This window comes from Oxyura jamaicensis, chromosome 12, assembly GCF_011077185.1.
Source record: "Oxyura jamaicensis isolate SHBP4307 breed ruddy duck chromosome 12, BPBGC_Ojam_1.0, whole genome shotgun sequence".
In the NCBI taxonomy this organism is placed as follows: domain Eukaryota; kingdom Metazoa; phylum Chordata; class Aves; order Anseriformes; family Anatidae; genus Oxyura; species Oxyura jamaicensis.
Window position 1 is genome coordinate 10,854,231 of NC_048904.1, and position 23,917 is coordinate 10,878,147.

At 54.0% G+C, this 23,917-nt stretch overlaps 1 protein-coding gene across 5 annotated transcripts in view; it reads left to right on the forward strand.

Annotated features, from left to right (window-relative positions):
* PLXNA1 (plexin A1) overlaps positions 1-23,377 on the forward strand; it is a 108,562-nt gene extending 85,185 nt beyond the window's left edge. For 3 of the 5 annotated variants that reach the window (XM_035337413.1, XM_035337414.1, XM_035337415.1), the window contains exons 23-32: positions 1,573-1,639; positions 6,149-6,295; positions 7,083-7,242; positions 7,728-7,909; positions 8,355-8,451; positions 9,133-9,323; positions 10,174-10,343; positions 12,087-12,299; positions 15,907-16,057; positions 19,027-23,377. In XM_035337413.1, coding sequence (XP_035193304.1) covers positions 1,573-1,639; positions 6,149-6,295; positions 7,083-7,242; positions 7,728-7,909; positions 8,355-8,451; positions 9,133-9,323; positions 10,174-10,343; positions 12,087-12,299; positions 15,907-16,057; positions 19,027-19,122 — 1,474 coding nt within the window. In that variant the 3' untranslated portion in view covers positions 19,123-23,377. Of the gene's footprint in view, positions 1-1,572; positions 1,640-6,148; positions 6,296-7,082; positions 7,243-7,727; positions 7,910-8,354; positions 8,452-9,132; positions 9,324-10,173; positions 10,344-12,086; positions 12,304-15,906; positions 16,058-19,026 lie in introns of those variants that run through there. The other 2 variants (XM_035337416.1, XM_035337417.1) reach the window with 2 other exon arrangements.
* The last annotated feature ends 540 nt before the right edge of the window (positions 23,378-23,917 follow it).

Below are 23,917 nucleotides of genomic sequence, written 5' to 3' on the forward strand. Positions count from 1 at the left end.
GGGGTAACAGGAAGGCGACTTCGTTTGTGAGGTTATTAGTATTGCTTGTGCTTTCAGGAGCATCTGCCTTTCCAAGTGGCTGGTGTGATGATTAATGGGCGGATGGCTGAGGAGCGTAGCTGGAGAGTTTGAGGAGGCTGCCTTGCCTTTTTACAATAGAGGGAGTGAAAGCGACTTTAAAAATAATGGACACGTTAAGGTGAATTTTAATCTCGTGGCAGCAAGACCAGCCTGTGGTGCCGAGGCAGGCACACGTTAAGCTGTGAGCTGGGTGGTGATGTTCCGCAACAGACAGAGGCAAACTCTCCTAAACCTTCCTTGCCACGGCACTTTGCAGCCTGACGGAGTCTGGACTTGAACTGTGCTTTAGGAAACAGGGGCCAAGATGCAGGTTTTCTGAAGGCAGCTCTAGCTGCTTCCTCCACCAGCTGAGAAGCACGGCTCCATTTATAAGCTCGTTTTAGAGCTGGTGGTTGCAACATCATTCATTGCAAGCTCCTTCTGCATCGCCACCCCGCTCTGAGGGGACACACAGGGATTTCACAGAATGGTTTGGATTGGAAGGGACCTTAGAGGTCACCCAGTTCCAACCCCCTGCCATGGGCAGGGACACCTCCCACCAGCCCAGGTTGCTCAAGGCCCCATCCAGCCTGGCCTTGAACACCCCCAAGGATGGGGCATCCACAGCTTCTCTGGGCAACCCGTTCCAGTGCCTCATCACCCTCACAGTGAAGAGTCTCCTCCTTATATCTAATCTAAACCTACCCTCTCGCAGTTTAAAACCACTACCCACTGTCCTACTACTACCTGCCCTCGTAAAAAGTCCCTCACCAACCCCTTTAGGTGCTGGAAGGCTCCTATAAGGTCTCCATGGAGCTCATGGCTTCTGCCAGACTCGCTGCAATGGGTCCATGTCCTTTTTGTGTTGGGGGCCCCAGAGCTGAAGGACTGCTCGGGGTGCTGCTGGTGGCCCAGTAGCACTGGGCTGGTTGCAGAACAGTGGCGGTGTTGAGTGCGCTGCAGTACAGGTCAGAGCAGCAGCTCCTGGGGAGGAAAGGGGGCTTCCAGCTGGATCCAACCCTTGGCAGTGCTGCAGGAGGTGCTCCTCTCATGGAATGCAAGGAGGTTTGGTGAGGCTTTACCAGTGTGTCTCATACAGCCCTCCTTCCATGGAGGGAGCTGCCTGGTTCCAGTGGGAAAACAAAGTTCAGAAACAAACTTCATTTAAGCAGAAGGTACGAGAGAGAAGTAGGAGGCTGGTCATCCCCTGGGTGAGACTCCTCATGGGACAAGATCATCCGTGGCTCTCTCCAGCTCTGCAGATACACTGGAGACCGGTTTGCTTCTCCCTCTTGGAAGGCTGCTGTGGCTCAGCCTGGCAGATGGGAGGCGTTTCGCTAGAGCTTTGGCTGTCTGCTTGTGCCCCTTTGCTTTGAATCTCCTGCCTTTCTAGATGTGACCTTTTAAAGCCAAAAATAGTTTACCCACAGTCCGAGGCTGAGGGGACAGTGGGTAGGGTCACAGACCTCTAATATCCTCTCCTGACGGTTTGGCTCTCTGCCTTCCCCACAGAACGGAATCGGTGGCAGAGAAGATGCTGACGAATTGGTTCACGTTTCTGCTGTACAAGTTCCTGAAGGTGAGTTTGGGAGGGATTGCTGACCCTGTGCAGGAGGGGAGGTGGGATCCTGCCTTGTCACCCAGAGCCGGGGCTCCTTCAATTGCAGCTCCCTCCTGGGGCACCAATCGCTTCCCAGGCCTGGGTTTCCATCCTGCTTTTCTGAGATGTGATTACTGATTCTGGGTTCCCTTTTGGGGAAATAGCTGAGATTGAGAAATGAAATGCAGACAGGGATTGCTTAATGCATACTGGGTTTGAGATCTTCATAAAAACAGTGCCTGGAGAAAGGATAAATCTGTAAGAACCCAGCTGAGCCTCAAATCCCTTATGAGTGGTTCCCATTCCTGCCTCCTTGCCTCTCCCTGTGCAGCTCAGGAGGACGAAGCCCCAGGAGCTGGTCCTTCTACAGACACGACTGTGCTCAGGGGATAATTCTGCACATCTGAGCTGCAGCTTGATGTGCTGCGCTCCTCACGTAACACTGTCGCTTTTCCCTCTTCTGCCTTTTGAAACGGAGGCTCCTTGCTAGGGGGATGCTTTCTCCCAGCATCTCTTTCGCTGTTGCTTCTCCTCTGAAAGGTGTCCCTTGGGGACTTGACACCCCGTGGGTCCCCCTGGGGAACAGCAGCTCTCCCCACCTTGTTTGTATGAACGTACCAACGACGTTTCCCCCGCCAGGACCCGTGCTGTCACCCGCTAGGGCTGCACCAAGAGCTGTGCGGGTTATATGGCCATACCTGCAGGGGGACGTCCTCCCGGGGCTCTGGCGGTTCCACTGCCGGCGTGTCGAACAGCGGGGCTGTTTCTTGGGATCCTGCCTGGCATCAGCTCAGCCAGGCTGGGTGGCACACAGCCGTTTTTGTGGGATTTCATCCCTCATTAAGATAAAGAGGGTTTGAACCATTTCCAGCCAAGAGATGAGAGCGAGCAGGAGTCTGTGCAGAACTCAAGTGATCGTCAACGAGAGGTGATTTATAATATCACTTACATGCGCTTGGCTTTTTGCCTCCGTGGAGGGATAGCCTGTATCTATAAAAATCTAGCTGTAGCATGCAGCGGAGATTGCTTTCCAGGGGTGAGAAAGGAGAAAAGCCGTGCTGTTTGCAGGGAGATGTCAAACTTCCCACAGCCTCTTTGTGCTGCAGCTTTGCTGGGTTGTGCCTCCCCTGTCCTTTGCTGTGGCAGTGCCAGCTGGGACCAGGTAGGAAGGGGTGGGCAGGTAGGACCTTGTAGCCCCCTCCCAGAGCACAAGTGGGCCAAGGAAGGGGTCAGATCCCCCTGTGTGATTCTTCAAGTAGGCACGATTAGTCTTTAGCCCGGAAAAGCAGAGCACACATCCTTCCAACACCCAAGGTGGCATCTGGGGACATTCTGTGTGCATGATTGGACACCCTTGTCCTGTCCCAGGCTGGACTGGGCAGGTCACAGAGGTAAGGCCACCTCCTTCAGAAGCTGCTTTGGACCAATTTGTTTGCCACCACTGTCCTGTGTCTGTCCCAGCACAGCCCAGTCCTTCGGGGAGGTCACCGTGCGCCTTGCCAGTGCTGGGTAAGCTGAGGATAAGGAACAGCAGGAAGAGAGGGACGTGGGGATGGGGTCAGGACAATGCCTTTCTCCAAAGCCCTTGGGTAAGACATGGCATTGGCAGAAGAAATCACAGCAGCAGAGAGCAACCTGATCTAGGTGCACTGTAACGGGAGGGATTTATGCACAGGACTTGGATAGGCACACAGGCTGTGAGAGTTGTCGTGCTGGGGAAGTGGTGGAAACTTAAATGCTTGGGTCACTCACATTAGAGTGGAAGAAGGCTGAGGATGCGTCCATGGCCCCTCCTGTGTCAGCCCCACCGAAGGAGACCCGCGGGGCCTTTCCTGCCTGTCTCCCAGCAGTGAGGATCACAGGTGGCATGGGAAGCAGGAGAAACCCGCGGAGTAGATGGAGAGGTATCACAGCAGACAGTTTGCCAGCAGGAAAACATATGCCTTGCACCAAACCGCGGTAATTGTGCATGTAAATGAGGCAGGCGGATGTGTGCCCAGCTGCCAGGGCTGCTCTCAGCAAAGCTGCCTGGAGCGGGGCTGGGTGCACGGCCGTGTTGTGGGACAGGGGACGGGGACAGGCACAGGGCAGCCTCCACTTGCCCGGGGCCAGGGGTGGAGATGGCAGCATTTGGAGTCAGCCAGGGCTGGCGCTTTCATGGGGCCCCGCGGTAGCATTTATCAGAGTCTTAATGAGACACCCCGGGGAAAGGGAGAGGGATAAATTGAGACAAGCACTGAAAAATGCGCGATATTAGGTGCCTGATGAGCTAAATCTAGTCCATAAAAGAGTCTGAGCCTTAGCTGGCTTGCCTCAGCCTTCACCCCACATACTGACACGTGTGTGGGTGTGCCATTCGCAGGGTGTTTGCTCAGCTTGCAGGGAGAGCATCCCTCATCCCTCAGCCTGTCCTTCTCTGTCCCCTGGCCATGACCGAGCTGTGCTGGGGCTGACAGAGTACGGACACGGCCCTGTCCTCCAGCAGCCTGTGGGGTGGCCTGTCCCCATCGAGCCATCCCCTGCTTCCTCTCACCCCATGGACATCATCCTGGGGCACCTGCCTGGTGCCTGGTTCTCTAGGCCACGTTCATTTTGGTATTTTTGTCAGGGACAAGCCCTGAATGATCCTCACCTGCCGTGGAGAAGCGATGTACCCATCCCCAGGACGGCTCCATCCCTCTGGGGGGGCTGTAGGGCCAGCCCTAGCCCATGAATCCCAGAAGAGGTCAATTCCCCACTAGCCAGGCTGGTGTCTGAGCAGCGGAGGAGGCGATGCCATGATGTCAGGACCACAGCCGGGTGCCAGCTGCGGCAGGGCTGTGGTCCAGACCTTGCCTCCTGCCCTGACATCTGTCCCTGCCCGGGCACTCACTCCAGGCCTCTGTGGCTTTATCCCTCCTTGGTGGCACTTGGTTTCAAAGGGGAGCTGTCAGGCTGCGTGCTGCAATGTGTAGGATTTTTCTGGGGACAGCCTGCAGAGGGGAAATCCAGGGCTGAGGAGGGAGCAGGCACATGCTTTGTGGCCACGAACACCGCTCCTATTTATTCCCCATCCGCACCGCTTTTCCCAGCCTGGAGGTTTTACAAGAGATTTCTATAAGCAGTGGGCAGAAGCACCTTCTGGTCTTCCTCCTGCTGGAGGGCTCGGCTCGGGGTGCCGTGGGAGCACCGCGGGGCTCCCAGTTTTTCGGCCAGCCTGGCGCGCTCGCCTCCCGAGGCAGCCATTAGCACGCAGCGTAGCACCCACCGCGGGTCTCTCACTTTTCCGAGCTGACTTAATGAAGCCAAGTTTGCAAATGAAACATAATTTCAAAGACAGGCGTGTTGTCGGAAGGTCTGGGGATGATGTATGCCTGTTCCTGCTCGTTAGCAGCTGTCTCTTTAATTACCGCAGATGCTAACGAGATGCTAACAGCATATGGTGACAGGGAGAGCAGCCGCACTTTGCACCAAAGTACAATTTATTTGCGAGGCGGCCGGGAGGGAGGGGCAAGGGCTGGGGGGGGGGTAAAATCAGCTGGGATTTTTCTCGGTCCCCCCTGCTCCCATCCTACCCCGTTTTTCCCTTTAGGGCTGACGTCTGCATTTGGAAGGGCACATTGTGATGCCTTGCGCGATAAAGGGTGTCCTTTTCTGACCGCCCTTCACCAGCTCATGGCTCCAGGCTGGTTGGTGCCTCCAACCGTGGCACGTCCTGGGCTGCCACAGTTTTAATATCCAGCATCTTTGGGAGAAGTCCTTGATCCAGTTTTCCTTTCCCTTCCTCCTACTTGGGGGACTTGGCTGCTGTGGCTGATGGCTCTGACAGGGGGGCTTTGGCAGTGGGGACATGCAGGTGGCAAATGGCTTAACTGCAGGAAACTCCATCGGTTTGGAGGGTCAGGGCAGGACTGTCACCGAGTTGTGCTCTTGCTTTTCTTTCCCATTGGACCCGGCTGGCTGTGCTCAGCTGTCTTATGGAGAAATCTCTCGACCTTCTCTCACGTGAGTCTGTCCTCCTGGCAGATGCCAGGACTGCTACCAGGGCAGAGCCCCCAGGCTGTCCTTCGGCGGCAGTCACTTTCCATTCCCCACGTGCTTTCCTAGGCTGGACCAGATGCTCAGATGATCGTTTGTATCCCATGCACAGACGGCTCTACTAAGTCATTTCTGTGGTGTGTTGTGCCCAGAGCAGCTCTGCTTTTCACTAGTCATGAATTTAACTTTTTTAGCTCATCCTTTCCTGTAGAACAAGCAGAATTAATCCACAAATGTCTGGAAACTCTGGGAAACTGAGGCTAGGGGTTGATAAATAAGGGAACAACCTCCAGCAGGTTTTCAGGGAGAATGAATTGCTCCAGGGGACATAGTGGGGCACACTAGGGCAAGGGCTGGAGACTGTTTATAAAGCCACAGATGGGGCTTAATGCTGCAGGGACAGAGCAGCAAAAGGTGGTGCCCGGCACCTTCTCACCCTCTCTTTTCTTCCTCTCTGTCCCTGTCCCACAGGAGTGTGCTGGGGAACCTCTCTTCATGCTCTACTGTGCCATCAAGCAGCAGATGGAGAAGGGGCCCATTGATGCCATCACGGGAGAGGCTCGCTACTCCCTCAGTGAAGACAAGCTTATCCGGCAACAGATTGACTACAAGATGCTGGTTAGTGCAGGCAGGAACCCCACTGGTACTGGTTCTTGCCAGGACCCCTAGGTCCAGCTATTTAACGAGGTCTTGGAGACACCCAAAGTGCTTCTCATGGAGCGTTTTTTCTCTTGTTCTTCTCTCCAGCATCCTTGGGTGCTTCATGCCCCGTCTGTGTGATACCCATCTCACCAGGGTGCATGGCGAGGTTTGCTTTGGGGAAGCCAAACATGAACTGAATCCCCCTCTGCACCAGCAAACCCCACGGCCCTGGCACACACGGGGGTGGAGGTGCTGCAGAGCACGTGTTGGCTGGAGCAGCCAGCCAGTGGCTCACGTTGGGTGCGAATCAAAGCCTTGAGATTACCATGGGAGATGGGGAAATGCTTCTCTTCCTCCCATACGGGCTGTCTCCCCTGTCTAGCTGCATGTTAAAGCTGGACCTTGCCCTTGGCTGAGCCTGTAGCTGGTTCCTTACTGCCTCCATCTCCACCTGAGTGGAGCTGGGAGTGGAGTGTGCATGGGCATTGCTCAAGCTGTGCAGGTTTCTGTGAGCTGGGCATTGTTTGCTGGCCTAGGATCCCTGCATTCTGCCTTCTGGAAATGGCTGGAGATTTGAGGGTGGGAGGGGAGAGCTGGGGAAAAAAGAGAAGCAGGAATATGCCATGAGGCTGCACCTCCAGAGCAGCCCGGGGTGGACAAGATGTGACCTTAGGCATTCGTAGCCCCGTGTCCTTGGATCAGCCCTTGCAGCCGGTGTGTCATACCCTCTCACTCGAGTCTTTCTGCCCTCTGTGCTGTGCAGACCCTCAACTGTGTGAACCCTGAGAATGAGAACGCCCCAGAGATTCCTGTCAAGGTGCTCAACTGTGACACCATCACGCAGGTGAAGGAGAAGCTGCTGGATGCTGTCTACAAAGGGGTGCCCTACTCCCAGCGTCCCAAAGCTGGAGACATGGACCTGGGTAAGGGAGAGGCCAAGCACTCCCCTTGGAATAGCCAAGAGCAGAAGTGCCAAAAACCAAGCATTTGAGGCAGGCGAATGCAAATCAGGACAGAGGACCTGACAGGACAACTGCATTTGTGTTTGTCCAGTCCATTTTGGCTCAGACTGTTGTGCCAGTGGCACAGGCTGTGCATGGGGAGCCCCGGGATGAGAAAGTGAGCCTTGCAAGCAGAGAGGAGAGGAGCCCTCTCTGTCCTGGCTGTGGTCTGGGATGCAGGCATGAGCTAGCTGAGGGCCAGGGAGGCCAGAAATAGTTGAGAACAAGGCTAATAGTCCTGTTCTTAAAGGAGGAGCAGGAGGATGGAGAGAAGAGCCGAAGAAGGGTTGCCAGACTGGTACTGTCTTTTGTTGAACACTTAGAAACAGCTTTTGCCCAACACCATGTTGACAGTCGTCGGTCCTTAGGTTTAAAGGTGATGGCAGGGCTCTTTCGTTTATGCCCAGACCTTGCTCCTCTGCTCTCCTTGGCTTTGTCCTCCAAGCTGCCCGCTAACCATGAGCCCTTCTCCCTCACTGGGACAGAGTGGCGGCAGGGCAGGATGGCCCGGATCATACTGCAGGACGAGGATGTCACCACAAAGATTGACAATGACTGGAAGAGGCTCAACACCCTGGCCCACTACCAGGTAAGGCACCGGGCAGTCACCAGCTGCTGAGAGCTTGAATACCTCTTCTCCCCCATATCTTGGTCAGGGCCTGAGTTTGGCGGTCCAGCTGCTCATGAAGGGACGTGGCCAGGAGGTCTGCAGTCACTTCCATGCACAGTCCCTGTGTTTGTGCCTTCCGTTCAAGGAAGCACCAAACAGGGCATCCTCAGGGCTCAGAGGCTGTTCCTTGCTCTGACCTTGCTTTGCCATTTTCATGTCAAGGTTTCTGCTGCGTTCCCGTTGTGCCCTCTGCCCCCATGGTGTTGCAGAGGTAGATGTTTAGGTCTCCTTTGCTGGAGATGGGTGTCCCTGGGATGGGTGCAGTGTAGTTCATCCCTCCTGGGCTGGCTTCTCCCTGCTGTGAGCCTGTTCCTCGTGTGCATGCCCCAGTGTCACAGCCTGCCTGTGCCACCTCTGCCTGCAGGTGACAGATGGCTCCTCGGTAGCCCTGGTGCCCAAGCAGAACTCGGCGTACAACATCTCCAACTCCTCCACTTTCACCAAGTCCCTCAGCAGATACGGTGAGTGTTCAGCAGGACCCAAAGCTTGCTCTGGGCTGTGCTGGCAGGGAAGGCAGCAACAGGCTGGGTTTGCAGACCGAGGCACAGGACAGGTGCCCGTAATTTCGGAACAAGCTCCTCCCTGTCTCTCCTGCACTGTGCTATTCTGGTATCTGAGGGGGAGCAGAGCCCTCCAGAGTCATCTCTTTGGGCTCAGGGGAGAAAGACAAGTGTCAGGTGGCTGCAGCTAAGGGATCCGCTCCCTTTTATTCCCCTGAAATCTCATTAAAATAGGTACAGAGGCACTAAGCACTTAAACAGGCTTAGCCGAGGGCCCCGGCGAACGTGCTGGCAAGCGTGCTTAGGCCTGGGTTCGGGAGGGAGTTGTGTGGTCAGCTCAGACTGACACGGGAGGCCAGGCTGTGATCCTGGCATCTGCGAGCTGGGAGCCAGACCTCTGCAGAGTCCCTTTCACACAGTGTCTGATGGTGCTGGTCTGTACATCAGCCAGGGGCTCATTTAGCTGGGCAGGCTGCGAGGAGAGTCCTCGGTGATGCCCAGTACAGCCGACGGGAGAGGCTGAATCCCAAGCTCCTATTTACCAGGGAACACACGCTGAAGTCAGAGCAGGGGACAGGGATGGAGGGGCTGGTGGCGAGGTGGAGGTCAGGTCGAGTTTCCCTCTGTGCTGGGTGCCTGCAGAGAGCATGCTGCGCACAGCCAGCAGCCCCGACAGCCTGCGCTCACGGACCCCCATGATCACCCCCGACCTGGAGAGCGGCACCAAACTCTGGCACCTGGTGAAAAACCACGACCACATGGACCAGCGGGAGGGCGACCGGGGCAGCAAGATGGTCTCCGAGATCTATCTGACCCGCCTGCTAGCCACCAAGGTATGGCACGGAGGCACAGAGCTGCCACCTGGCTTTGAAACCTGGATGGGGAGGGATAAGGATTTGGGATAAGCACTGCTTTTTATTAGATGCTACTTCAGCACTGGAGGAACTACTCTCCTGATTTTGGGGCCTGAGCTGTTTTTGTGTGCCACAACCCTAAATGAGCATCCCTTGAGTGGATTTCCCTATTTGCTTTTTACACCCTTTGGCACTTTTACTGTTTGCTGTATCATTCAGCAGCTGCTGGGCTGCAGAGCAGAGGTGCTCTGGAGCAGGCACCTCATCCCGTTTGTCTGGTGTTTGGGGTAAAGCTGCAAAATCGGTGATGTCAGAAGTGTAATTACCTGGGGCACTGGGCATCACAGGAGGTTCCCCTTCCCTCAGCACTCCCAAAACCCAAAGCAGAGTGGGTGCTGTTTGTCTAAGATGTCCTCAGAGAGGACCAGGAGCCTGAGCTGAAGACCCTGGCTCCGAGTAGCAGAGATAGGGGTCAGCCATCTCCTGTGATTTGGCTCCCTGCATTATGGGACTTAGGGGTTTGTTCCGCAACGTTTGTGGCCAGGTCTTGGGTGCCTTAATGGAACCCAGACCGTGACACAACATACACCCCTTCATCTTTTGCTCTGTATGGTGTTTTTATTTCTATGCTTTTATCATGCCAGTTAATACAGTGAAGGAGAAATCTCATTGCTCTGGTGCCTGGTTTTCTGTCAAAACCACCGAGAACCAGTATGGTTACACAGACTGTACTGGGCTTCTCTTCCAGGTGGTGGAAACAGGAGTGAAATTAGCTTAAAGGCTCATCGCTGGTGGTGCTGAATAGTCCTTCTCTCCTTCTCCTCTTCAGGGCACTTTGCAGAAGTTTGTGGATGACCTGTTTGAGACCATCTTCAGCACAGCACATCGTGGGAGCGCGCTGCCCCTCGCCATCAAATACATGTTTGATTTTCTGGATGAACAAGCTGATAAGCATCAGATCAATGATTATGATGTCAGGCACACCTGGAAGAGTAACTGGTAATGGAGAGAGGGGCAGTGGGACAGGGGCTAACGATGTCACAGCTAATGATACCTCCTACCCTTCCCACAGGGAGCAGAAATATGCCTCTGGTTGTCTCTGGAAGTGATCCAGGACAAGAGAGGCCCATATCTCTGTGATTTGGGTGTGGGTAAATCCCTTGCATGCCTTTCTACAGCAGAAAAAATCCCAGGAATGCAATGCTCCCTCAGCCCTTACATCCCCAGATCCAAGGCAGCACGCTCCCCCTGATGGCTGGAGCTGGCTGAATGCAGTCCTGCTCCCATCTCACCTTGAGCAAACGTTGCTTGGGCTTCTCTGTCCTCGGGGCTCCTCCAGAGATGCCAGCTCGGATTCTTGTCTTGGCTGTCCTGAAGGTGTGTGCCGCGTCCCTCCCGTCACGCAGCCGAGCGTGCCCTAACAAAGTTAGTGTAAAGCCGTGTAGGTATCCTCTGTAACCTCGCCTGCAGAGCCAGCCCATCAGCTCTGCTAATTGCTGCCTGAAAAGCGGGGAGGAGCTGCTTATGAGACCTCAGTAAGTGCTGTGCTGGGGCCGGGGCTCGAGCACACGTTGTCGGCTCCTTCTCTGCAACCCCCGCCTCGGCATTCTTCTTTTCTGCTGCCTCACTGATTTCATCTCTCTGATCTTGCCGTTACTGGAGACGGGTACGTACGTTCCCGTGTCTGGCATTTGTTAAATGGCAGCCAAATTGCTTTTGTATAGTTCAGTAACTGTTGGCAATTAGCAGGGCAGGAAAAGAAACATTTTTAAATGGAGATGTGAGAGTGTGGAAGTGCTTGGAACTGATTTATAACTCTGCTTTCTATATTAAAAGAAGGAGCAAAAGGCAAAGGAGGAAAAAAAGCCCCGCTCCACAGGGGCTGGGCATGCAGGCTCCTGCATACTAATGCCTGTGCTTATCTCTGGGCGCTAATTCGATGTGTGGAGCTAATTTCTTGAGGCCATTCCCTTCACAAATGAAATATGCACATGCACCCAGTACCCTCATTAGGAAAGTCCTGGGGAATGAAGTGTGTTTTGTCTAAGATAAAAGCATTTGCTGGGTGTCGGTGCTGAGGGATGACAGATCCGAGAGGCATTCTGAAAGGGGGAGACCCCGAAATGCTCCTGGGAGAGGAGGGGGGCAGGAGAGTGGGAAATGGAGCAACGGAGAGTGGCTCGTGCGTAAGAGTACAGCAAACATCCAGCCAGTGGCTGGCTGGGAAACCTGCTGTCTCTACAACTTGGAGGTGTGGTTCCAGCATCTGAGGCTGCCTAGATTGTCCTTTTGTTTTCAGCGTGCTAACGAGCCCCTTGGGGAGTCCACTAGTCCCTCCTCCAGCACGAGAGATGCATGGAATGCCCCAAGGTGCCTCAGGCAGGGTTATCGATGCAAGAGGGAACCGTGGATGGTGACCCATGGGCTCAGCCATGGCTGCTCTGTGCGAGGGGATCCTTGGAGAAACTGCAGCTCTTTGGTGCCCTGGTTTGCCTTTGGAGATGTTGATGATGCTGAGGAATTTCTCTGTGGAGAGCTGTGGCCATGCTGGGCTGGGCAGAGGGCGTGACTGTGCTGGGGCAGAGGTGAATGGCTGTTTGCCCTGGGTTGTTTTTATCCCTTGGGCTTGGGAAAAGCAAATCCTGGATCATGGGGAGCTCTTCTGCAAATTGAGGTGTGCGTGTGCTGGCTGCCCTGTAGGGCTCAGTTCGGGTGCTGACTCCTGTTTCTTTCTTCCCTCAGTCTACCTCTACGTTTTTGGGTGAATGTGATTAAGAACCCCCAGTTTGTGTTCGACATTCACAAGAACAGTATTACTGATGCCTGCCTATCCGTGGTGGCTCAGACATTCATGGACTCCTGCTCAACTTCTGAGCACAAATTAGGAAAAGACTCTCCCTCCAACAAACTACTGTACGCCAAGGACATCCCCAACTACAAGAGCTGGGTAGAAAGGTGAGTAGTCTTGGCAGCAGCTCCTTGCTTCACCTGGAGGATTTAAAGCGAATGTTTGTGGGTATGGGGGCTTCACACTGAGGGCTTGGTTGTTGAGGAGCTCTTGGCAGCTCTCGGAAGAGGGACTGTGCTAATGCTGGTGGAAAGTAATCCTTGCTGGAGAGATGGTGCTTTGTTGTGATTGTTCCTGGGAATGAGTTTGCAATGTGTTCGGTGGAGCTGTTTATGACTTGCTTAAGGGGTGCTAAAAGCAACCTCCACTTCTGGGTTTTCTGATGCTTTCTGTTGTAAAAACTTGGTCTGTGCTAGGGAATTGCTAACATCTCCCTTGATTGCTTTTGAAGAACGGTAAGAAGTAAGTCATGGACGAGAGAAGTGCCTTTTTTGTACCATGGCAATACATGCAGGAGGTTTTGCTGAAATGGTTGAAAATTACCATTTCCCATCTCTCATCCGTCTGTACATCTCGCCTGGGATCCGGATGAGATCAACATGCTCTGAGGCAGTGCTTGGGCTGCTGTCGTGGTGCTGAGGAGCAGGGCAAGGAGCAGGTCCCCTGACTTCTTCTGACACCCTTCATTCACTGTTAGCTGATGAGAGACATCCTTCTGTCCTGCTGAATTAATGCAGTGTTAAAGGTTCAGGGTTTGAGTGCTGCTGATTGCAAATTGATGCTCTTGGGCATAATGCTGTGTTCACTTTTATCCTTTGGGAGAGAAACCTGGGAAATGTCCTACGGAGCCCTCCAAACAGACCTACTGTAAAAATGTTGCTGGGTTGCAAACTGGGACTTTATAAAGCTTAAAAAATGCCAGATTTCACATTTCTGATGCAAGTTTCCCCTTGTGCTGATAAGCTGTGCTAAAGATTATGTTCTGTATTTGCTGAGGACCCTTCCCGGTTTTGGTGTCTCAATTAGTTACGGGATGAGCCAAATGAAAGGTGTCCAGGCAACAATAAGCATCGTATTCTCTAGTTTGCAAGTGTGGGACTTGGTAGCCTAAATCATCCTTTGGATGTTTGCTTGTACACAGTTATTTTTGCCGCACCGATGGCATGCCTGGTGCTTTGCAGGCAGGTACAGAGACAAGATTCTTCCCTCGAGGAAGGTATGGCTTGGATCAGAAGAAAAGATGTCCCTGAAATACGATGGCTAAGACGAGAGATGAGCTGCATTGTAATAGGAAAAAGTTCTTTGCAGGGAGCTACAGGGGGCTTTGGAGTGGGGTCCCTTAGGAGCATCACAAACTTCACTGCCTTTAAGCGCAGGGTGAATTTCTCCGACCTTGCCATCTCTGTGACAAAAATACTCAACACTGTGTGCGCCTGGAGAGAAAAGGTATAAAACCGTTCTGGAGAGAAACATCGGTGTAGATGTGCTTGGTCCCCGGGGAGAAGACAGAAGACGTAACTGGTGACAGATGCTCTTGCCGCCGCTTACTGTGGAGCAGGAGGGTGCTCGGCCGCGCTGCCTCGGAGCACGGGGTGCGGTCCCAGCGGCAGCCGAGCAGGGTGCGATGCTTTTCCCACCGTTCATCTGCTGCAGGGTTTTTTTTTTTTTCCTGCAAAAGTGGGGATATCTGGGTTTTGGCATGGTTATCGTTTGCAAAGCTGTGCAGAGGCAGGATCGGAGTGATGCGGGGGTGGCTGAGCGGGACTGATAGTGCCCATAGCACGGCTGTCTGCCACCTGGGGTCAGGTGTCGTGAAAAAGGGGGGTCCTGCCAGTCTGGGGCAGAAATAGTATGTTGAAGGGTTTAGGGGAGCCCTGGGAAGCACGAGGGGACTGCTGCCAGGGTCCTGGCTATGGCAGGTGAAATGGTAGTCCTGCCTGGGACCCACACCCATGCGATGTATTGAAGAACAGTGTTTCCTGTCATCCTTTGCGTCGCAATAAAACCCGGAATGTAGAACTGCTTCGTTTTACCTGAACATCTCGTTATGGAAGCCACAGTAGCTTTCTTCTTCACCAGGTCTCCTTTGTACATTCACCTCCCAGGGGTCCCTCCCCTCAGGAGCCTCCACCTACGGGTGCACAGGAAGCTCTCTGTGAGGTTTCTGTGCTGATCAGCACTGACGGAAACTCAGAAAAATGGGTCTTTTGTCCGTAACGTTCCTCTGCATGGAAGGAAGCAGTGCCAGCTTCGCGGGACATCACGTCTAGCAGTGCCATGGATCTGATGATGGCCAGTTGAAGAGGCCCTCACCTCAGACCTCCGTTCTGCTTCTTTCTTTCATAGTTCAGGAAATCTCACCCTCTGGGTGCGGGTGAGCCTTCTTGTAAAAACGGCCCCAGTATTTCACCACGAGCTGTCAAGTACCACAGGATGGAGCAGATCCTCGTATTCATCTCCTCAAGCGGTCTCGCTGCCATCTGCTCCTAGCCAAATGCTTCAGCCTGTTCCACCTCAGCGTTCGGCTGATGGTGCTAATGATGCTAATCACCGTACCAGAAACTTTACTGAGCTGTTTGAAGAGTCACGAGGAGTAAAGCAAACATGGGAGGGCCTTGTGATCTTTATGTCCAGGTGGTGGGACCGGGCAGGGTTCGTTTGCTGTGGGTAGGGTTTCTTTGTCAGTAGAGGCCCGTGGACCCAAGCGTGGTTTCCTCAAGGACCTCAGGCTGTCTTTTGACTTTGCACCTGTGAACACAGAGACTGTATCTTGGTCATAAAATGTCTGCTGGTGTCTTTGAGAAGCAGGCCTGTCATGTCCAGCTGAACTGTCCCCAGGGGTGGCTTTTCCTCTAGGGACAGAGAGGCCTCGGGGCCGTGGGGTGGGCCCCTCACCAGCCCACCGAGGTGTCTGCTTGGAGTAACCCTGCTGCAGCGGGATGCTGCTGCCTTCATCCCCTCAGGTTTTGCTGAGGCAGTATGTGCTGGTTTCCCACTGTGACTCTGGATGACACGAGCTGTGTCTGGGTTCCCATTTATTTCCTGAGCGTGTCGCTGCGGCAGCTGTGGGATGGGATGGTGAATCCTAAGGTGTCCTAGGAAATGTGAGGGTGTATCTTGCTGGTAGCCACCACCAGAGAATGGAGCTGCACAGAGTTCAGGAGGCTGTGTAACTGCGAAGGCTTGAGGTGAGGGTATCCTGAGTGCACGCCCTGAATATTTCATTGAATGCCGAGTGTCATCCTTGGCTTTGGTGACACACCGAATTCAGAACGGTAACAAATCCTTACGTACTGCCGCAGGCTTGAAGGATTCTGGCGGATGGGTTTTGTTGGCAAAACAGAGGAGCAATGGGACAGGAAGGAGAAAAAATATATGGTTTAGGAGAGGGTGGGAAGTCCCTCGGAGCGGTGGATCCTGGCTCCCCAGTGTGATCGGCGGGGCTGGGCTCAGGCAGCGTGCTGCGGCTGGGTGCTGCTCCATCGGCGGCGTGTTGCTAATGATGCTGACCCCTCCACGGAGCGCCGGGAGACCTCTCGGTGAGCAGCAGCATTGTAATGAGCGGTGGTGGTGCGGTGCCACGCCGAGGAAAGCTGCTCCTCGTGCTGCCTCTCCGGAGGCCGTTCCCAGCAAACATTACGGGGGGAGCTCGTCCCTTTCAGCCTCTCCCTCTTTCTGACCCACTCTTGCATTTCTCCTGCCTCTCCCTTGCAGATATTATGCAGATATTGCTAAAATGCCAGCCATCAGCGATCAGGACATGAGCGCGTACCTGGCGGAGCAGTCACGTTTACACCTCAGCCAGTTCAACAGCATGAGCGCGCTGCACGAGATCTACTCCTACATCACCAAGTACAAGGACGAGGTAAGATGGGGCATCGAACCCGGGCTGCCATGTCTCTTACCCCTCATTTCTGCATTCTCCCTTTTTCCTACCCTGTGAAAATGGGGAGGGCAACTGAGTCCATGCCTGTGCACAGAGGTTTAGGTGCCCCTTGCGGTGTTGCGTGAGCGCAATGGGATTGTGGGGTCATTCCCTTCTCAGTGTGGCTTCACCCTGGCTTGGAGGCTCTGGAGAAGGCTGGAGGTGGTGCATGGGGCTGACGGCAGTGGGAGTGGAGACGGGGGCCAGGCATGGAGCCAGGGGCTGGTCGACAGCCCTGGCCCCGCTGCTGCTGTATCAGCTTTTATCCGTGGCCCTTCCTGAGCGCCTGTGCTGACGGGCAGCACTTCATTCCCCTGTTTTCAGCAGGGAGCAATGTAGGAAACACCTATTTTTCTTTTGCTGCGTGTGCATTTGGCATGTGAGCTCCGTAGAGCTGCAGAGCTGGCAGCATTATCTCGGTGTGCCTTTTCCCTGCCCAGCCCAATGCCGTGGTGGCACTGACACTGGGACTGTGCTGCCGTCAGCCAGCTCTGCTCCCCGGGGACACTAGAGGATGTGGTGGCATCTTCAGTGCTTTCTTTGTGAGCGGTAGTAAGGATGGTTAAAAATCCTCCTGTTGTAATTTATACAAATTAACTTTGCCAAGCACTGCTCAAATCCACACCCTGCATCTTTTTATTAAAGCAATAAAATATGTAACTACAGTAAAATGTAGATCCGCACATATAACGGGCTAATACCGGCTTTATTCTCCCAATAAAGCAGACTGACGACTGGCTGAATGGCGGCTTATTTAGTGACAGGGTGCTGGCACGTCCCCTTGCTCAGGGAGAGAGGGCCCTGCCACTGCCCCAGCAGAGCTGGTCCTGAATGTAAAGGCAGTGGTAGGACCATGGTGGCCAAAACCCCTGTGTGGCTACGTGATGGTCACCATGCACTGGTGACAATGCCCCTGGGACCTCTGTGCTGCGCCCCAAGGGCCATGGAGTGGCGTGTCCAGGAGGCCCCCGTACCGCTGGCTGGTGGGTTGGCCACCAAAGGGCTAGTACAACAGCTCTGTGGCTACTGTGAGAGGGGATGAAGAGCGCTTCGGAGGATCTAGATCAGCCATCGTCTCTCAGCCATCAGGTGCTTGCATTCTCTAGGCTAAAATTCCCCAATCCTTAAACAAATCCTAGGTGAAAGCAGGGAGGGGACCGCATGGCATTAAGGAGCTGCTCTTTAGGGACACAGGTCCTCATTCTGTCTGCTAACTGCAGCATGACATCTGTTGAGTGTCTTGCTCTCCGAGCATCACAAGTGTGTTCACAGCTCTCAGGAACTTCTTTTATTATTTGTAATGGGATTAATAAATCGCAGCTGTTCCCTTTGTTTGTTTTCATTCATTAAGCACAATTATATGCAGCCCGATTGCACCCTCTTTGATGCAAAATGGGAGAGAATAATTTTTCCTGTTGTTCAGTGCAATAATATGCTGTCATTGGCTGTGAATGAAAATCATAATTAATTTTCATTTGGGTACTTGCATCTTGGTAATCAGTGGTCCTGGCTCCTTGCAGCAGGTGACAAACCTGGGTCTTCTCTCTCTGCTCGGCGTACGTTTCCTTTTGCTGTACTGATGCCCTAAGGGAGGAATAAAAGAGGACCAGGTAGCTGCAGGGGCAGGCGATGAATCTTTGAGCACCTTAGGGTCCCGTGGTACATAGCTGTCTTATCGGGAGAGGCAGAAAATGGGAATAAACTCCTGTTGAGCTTCTTGGACCAACCTCATCTGATGCCAGCTCAGCCACCTTTAAGGCACACGGGGTTTGGATTGATGCAGGAGGGTGTCACGGTGTCACTGTCCCCCATGGCAGGTTATGCGAGAGCCTGGGAGCTCTCGCAGGGTTGCCAGCCCGTGGGCGCTGCAGCGGTGCTCAGTCAAAGGGAGCTGATTCCCCATTAAGCAGGTACCTGTAGGGCTCCTGATGGACTTAGCCTGCCTCCTAGTAAGTCTATTAATTATACAACAGTTTGTTTCCAATTATGCGGCCAATGAAATGGTTAATCAAGTCCCCTTTGACGGATGCCTTGATATTTAATTGCAAAAAAATTTGCTCTCTCAACTGGCTCACCCGAGGAGATGAGATTTCTGTCAGCTTTCGTTTTTTTTTACATCAGCTTTTCTGCTCTGCTGGCGTGGTGTTAGTGAGACGAGACTCGTGACGGCCGTGGGGCAGCTGCCCTCATCCCTTATCCCCACTCTCAGCCCTCTCTTCCACCCTCTCCACCAGCCCTCCCTGGACCTGTGGGCATGGCCGTGTCCCCTGGGGGCGAGGGGACCGTCACTGCCACCCTGTGATCTGCAGGAGGTTGTTCAGAGGAAGGGGTTTTTGTGGAGGGAAGCCATCCTCTCGCGCTCCTGCTGCAGTGAGCGCTCCCCTCGCACAGGACCGGGGCTCCCAGCGAGGCAGGCTTTGCTCCGGCCACTCCATCACCACGGCGTCCATCCCACGCCGCTGCCAGCCCTGGGGAGACCTCAGCGGGGTTTTTCGGTGGCAACCAGAGCTTCCTCGGTGCAACACGTCCGTTTGGGATTGTGGAACTGCTTCACAGACCACAACCAAGCTAGTACTTTGCCATCACTGGAGTCACAGATGTGTTGGGGAGCAGTTGGTGCCTTGGTTTTGGGGTTTGCCCTGCATTTGGCACTAGATGCTCATTGCTTTTCATGTCACCTTGTCGAGCTGGCTTTCCATTAGCTGCAGGTGGCACATCCCCGATGTTACTGCATCCTGTGGGGGCTCTACCTGCACACCTCTGGCCCCGTTAGGCATGGGAACCAACCCGTGCTGCCTCTCGTGGTTCCCATCCCTGTGTGCCCTTCCCTGTGCCAGAGACAGGGAGCGCGGATCCGCTCGGGATGCGAGGGCCTCTTCTTACCCTCTCCTCTCCCCTCTGTCCCGCAGATTTTAGCCGCGTTAGAGAAGGACGAGCAGGCCAGGAGGCAGCGGCTGAGGAGCAAGCTGGAGCAGGCGATCGACACAATGGCCTTAAGCAGCTGAAGAGGCGGCGGCACGGTGCCAGCTTCCCGAGCAGCGGCGGCGGCAGGAGAGGGGCCAGCGAGCGGCAGCCGCGGGCAGGACACTTCGGGGCTGGGGCCGGGCGCACGCTTCCCACCGCCCAACAAGGAAACCTCGCCCGCCAGCAGGGGAAAAAATCAAAAAGCATCCCGACGACAGCAGCCACAAGGATAAAACACCCTCCCCTCTACGCACACCCCGATGCAACCGGGACGTGGCAGAGACCTTGCAAAGGGGACGGCCGAGGAGGAGGAGGAGGAGGGAGCCGCGTGCCCCATGGACCCGCTGGGACCCCCGGGGACCCCCTGCCCCGGGCAGAGCCCCCTGAGCCCGCGGGGAAGGAGGGTCGGGACCGCGGGGCTTTCTAGGACGGCGTTTGGATGTTGTTGTTACTTCGGTGGAGGGAGGGGGGTGGGCTCCTGTTTGTACTGTACTTGACTTGCTCTCCCCCCCCTTGCCCCCAGCTGTCTGCCCCCTCTCCTTCTCCCCGTCTCTTTTTCTGTCTCTTCCCCCCTTCTCTCTCTCTCTCTGGCCTTCTGCCACTAGTGTTAACTGCTATATTTGCACAATTTACACGAGACAAAATTTTTAATTTAAAGAAAGGAAAAAAAAAATATAACAAAAAATGGGAGGGGAAAAAAAAAGATTCTAAATTTTGCAACAAACTAACAAAAAAAAAAAACGGTTTTAAAAAATAAGCTAAAGGACTGATGCTGGGGAGATTTGGGGGTGGGAGCAATAGGGGTGGGCAGGAAAGGGAGAAATCCTGAGCTTTGATATTTCTTAAAATACGTCCTGTGCCATGTTTTATTTGAATGTTGTTTAGTGCAAAAAAAAAAATGAAAAAAAAAATGAAAAAAAAAAATCAAAACAAGAAAAAAAAGTGGGAGTTTCGTTAGCTGAGTAGACGCTCTTATTTAAATGCTGCTTGAGTGGTTCCGGAGGCTACGACCTGGCTGAGGGAGACCAGAGAGGAGGGAAGATCCCGAGGTCAGTGTTCTGTTCCTGGGGATGGCTGAGGGATGGCCCGTGCTGTCTCGGTGTCTGCGAGGTGCTCCGGGTGCTTTTCGGGTGGCGGATGGCTGCGGGTGATCCGGGGCACTCGGGAGGGGACCTGGAGAACCAACCAGCCTGGGTGTTTGGTTTTTCCCTGGGTGCTTGGCTTTTACCTGGGTGCTTGGTTTTTCCTATTGCCTTCCTACGAGCCACCCGCAGCATCAGCGGTTTGGTTTCAGGGTTGGCTCCTTGGAGGGAGAAGGCAGGGACAGGACTGAAATTTTGACTGCATGGTTAAAAACTTTTCCTTTTTTTTTTTTTTAATTTTATAGTATTATTATTTTAAGCGGGGGGTTCATGTTGTTTTTTTGTGCTGCCCCAGGGAAGGCGCCGGGGCTGGATCATTGCAATCTGTAGGAGCTCTGTGGGGCTTGTCCGTGCTGGAGCAGCAGCCTGGGCAGGCAGGATGCGACCTCAGGACAGGGGCAGCCGGAGGAGCCAGGTCCCACGGGGCTGTGGCTGGGTGAGGAGGAAGAGGCAGCGCGGGGAGGAAGCTCCTCCGCTTCTGGCCTTGCTTCGAGGCAGGCTTGTGGCTGGAGCTGGGCACCAGCCCATGGAGGGACCAAACAGGGGCTGTCCTCTGCTCCCTATTACCCTGGGCAGCCCAGGCTGGTGCAGGGTTCCCCACCCCACATTTACCTTCTTCTCTCTCTCTTTTCTTTCTTTCTCCCCCATTCTCACCCCGTCTCCCCTCCGCCGCCTCCGCCCTTCCCACGGTTCTCGCCTGCTGGCGTTTCACGGGGACAGCCGGGCTCTCGCCCCCTTCCAAACGCCAGGTCCGCACGCTTTTCTGCTTTCCTCAAACAAAAAGGTGCCCAGCGCTGCCCCGACCCGCAGCAGGCGACCGAAACCTTCCAAAAACCGAGCAAAACCATCTCCTTTTCTGTCCCGAGAGCTCCCGCTGCTGCCCGGGCCGAGCGGAGGGGACCGCGCTCAGCCAGAAGTGGGTGAGCGCAGAAATCAAACCGGGCAGGGGCCCGCCTGGTTTCTGCCCGTTCCCATAAACCGCAAGTTAAGGGGGGGGGGGAGAGGGAGAAATAATGAAGTTTTTAATTAAAACAAAAAAATAAAAGTGTGTATATATATATATGTGGTTACAATCTAATTCTCGTGCCCCAGTGGGGTGCTGTATAGTTAACTGAAGGAGAATCAAACTGATATAAATATGAAATGAATTTACACAGCCAGTTAAAAAAAAATGGAAAAAGAAAAGAATACCAAATGGTCTGGAAGAAATTTCCAAGCATTTCTCACCATGCAGTACAATCGTTTGAAGCCTGCACATCTCTCATTATGTTGTAATTTTGTTTGGTTTGGTTTTATTTTAATAAGGAGGGAAAGGAGAAGATGCTGATTAAAGCCAACAACAAAAAAACAAAAACAACCACAACAGCAAAAATATTTTAAAAAGAAGTAATAATTGTTTCCCAAACCTACGAACCCCGAGCTGTCGCTGGATTTCTGAGAGCTGTGGGCTGTTGCATGACTGTGCTAGATTTTAGTCTGAGTTGATCTTTTTAAGAAACCGAAAAAAAAAGAAAAACAAAAAAAAACTGCAAGTGTTGAATACTAGAGGTTTGTTTAGACCTGTTATCTATTTTTTTTTTTTGGAAATTTGAAGTTAATTTGTCACTTTCTTGTCCAAAAGAAAACAAACAAACAAAAATAACTTCAGTGGTTTACATCTCCGGTGTGGTACTCGGAGAGCCTTAAAGGACAGCTGTGCGCCAGCTTCCCCGGGCACCTCGGTGGGATGAAAGCCCCTGGGGGTCCCCCGGGAGGTCCGTGGCAGAAATCTCTGCCCAAACGGTGCTGTGACGGGCGGGAGCTGCGGCAGTGCCACGGCCGGGCTCGGTGCAGGAGCCCTGCGAGGCTGGCCAAAGGCTCTCGCCTGTGCCATGAGGATGGCACCCGGCGGTGGTGTCCCCAAGATCCCGTGGGAAGGGAGCGGCTGCTTGGACATCTCCATCCAAAAGTGGCTCGGGTCCTGCTGCTGCAGCGGTAAGAGCATCTGGGGACGCTTCGGTGGCTGCTACGGAGCCAAGCGAGTAGAGTTTTGGTACTTATTAGGAGGTGGTGGGGCCCTCGCTGTTGCTGGTTGGAGAGGATGGAGTTTTATTATTATTATTATTATTATTTTCTGAGAGCATCCCCAGGTGGCTTTCTTGGCCCTGGTGTGAGCCTGGGAGCTTGCTGGGGGGGCTGTGCCGGGCAGGGTGGCAGTGTCACAGCATCACTGGGATCTCGGGGCTCCTCTTGCTACCTGGTGGCTCCGCGGTGTCCCCAGCCCCATGGCAATGAGGCAGAGCCCATGGTGTGGTCCCGGGGATGGGCTCGCCTTGTCTTCCTCCTGGGGGCAGCCCCAGGGGTTTGTTCCACCCGAGGAACCCCTCCAAGGGGCAGCAGGTCCCCCGGGGTCCCCTTGCTGCTGGTTCCGGGTGCCTCCGTCACGGAGGGTCGCATCTGGGGGCGCGTTGCAGTGCCGCCCACAGCCCCCGGTGCTCCTTGGTGCTACCTTTGCCTTTCGCGTGATGCCCAGCGTCCTTAATCCTGCAGGCAGCCTGCCCTCGCTTCTTGCCCCTGCCCGGGGAAGAGAAAGGCGGGGAGAGGCTGGGAAACATCCTCCACAGGGTGTCCCTTACCGGTGGAACCCCCCGGCCTGTGTTTTGGGGAGGGAGCCGGGAGGAGGTGAGACCCTGCCTGCAGCCAGCAGGTCCCTGCCCACACCCACTGCCCACGTTGCCTTTTCAGTGTGAGGTTCCCCAGAAACGCAGCCCAGCCTGGAAATGTCCCCAGGCCGCCTGTCCCCATCCTGTGCCTCGGGACGGGGAGCAGGGGACGGGTGGTGGGGTCCCCCCAGCCTCACCCGGTCCTGACCACAGCGCACAAAGAGCTGTCCTTTAAGAAAGCGGGGCAGGGGGTGGAGGGAACTAATGTGAACCCAGTGAAAGGCAGAGAATTTTAATAGTTTTAAACAATTAAATGGGCAGGAAAAAAAAATAAATCCGGCGTCCTGATTAATTTTCTGTGATTGTTTCAGACTTGAAGCAACAGGCCAGCGCGGCTGGTCGCACGCCCTTTGATCGTGTAAATATCCTGCTATTTCCTATTTTAATGTTCTTCAGATTTAGTACTTGTAAATAAACACACGCATCAAGGAGAGATTAAACATTTTTGCTAACGCCGGTGTCTGGCCTGTGTTTCTGGGGCGGTGCAGGCGGGAGGAGCGCACCCCAAAACGGCACAGGGCTGTGCTGGCATTGTGGGGTGCACCCTGGGGATCGCGTCCCTGAGTGGCTCAAAGCCCAAAGAGGGGATCTGGCTACGATGTGCGTCCCTGCTGTGTGGGGTCGGGGCCGTGGCTTTGCCCAGCATGAGAACCCAAATCCCACTAAGCTGCTTTTTTTCCTGTTTTCTTCGAGCTGTCCCCTCCTGGGACCAATCTCCGGAGAAGTTTGGGTGGCTGCAGATCACAAATGCGTCTTTTGTCTGCGTTTACCGTTGTGTATAAACTGGATGGGTTTTGTTTTTCTCTTGTGGTTTTCCTGCTCTCCAGCATCGAGGCCATCAGCGGCAAGCATTGGACCTCCACTGTTTTAGCTGTGCTACCACTGAAGCAATGAATGTTTTGATCTTTTTCCCATCTTTTTTTTTTTTTTTTTTTAAAAAAAAAGGTTTTCTTTAACCAATCTTTCAAATACTTAAGGAAATCCTGTTTGTG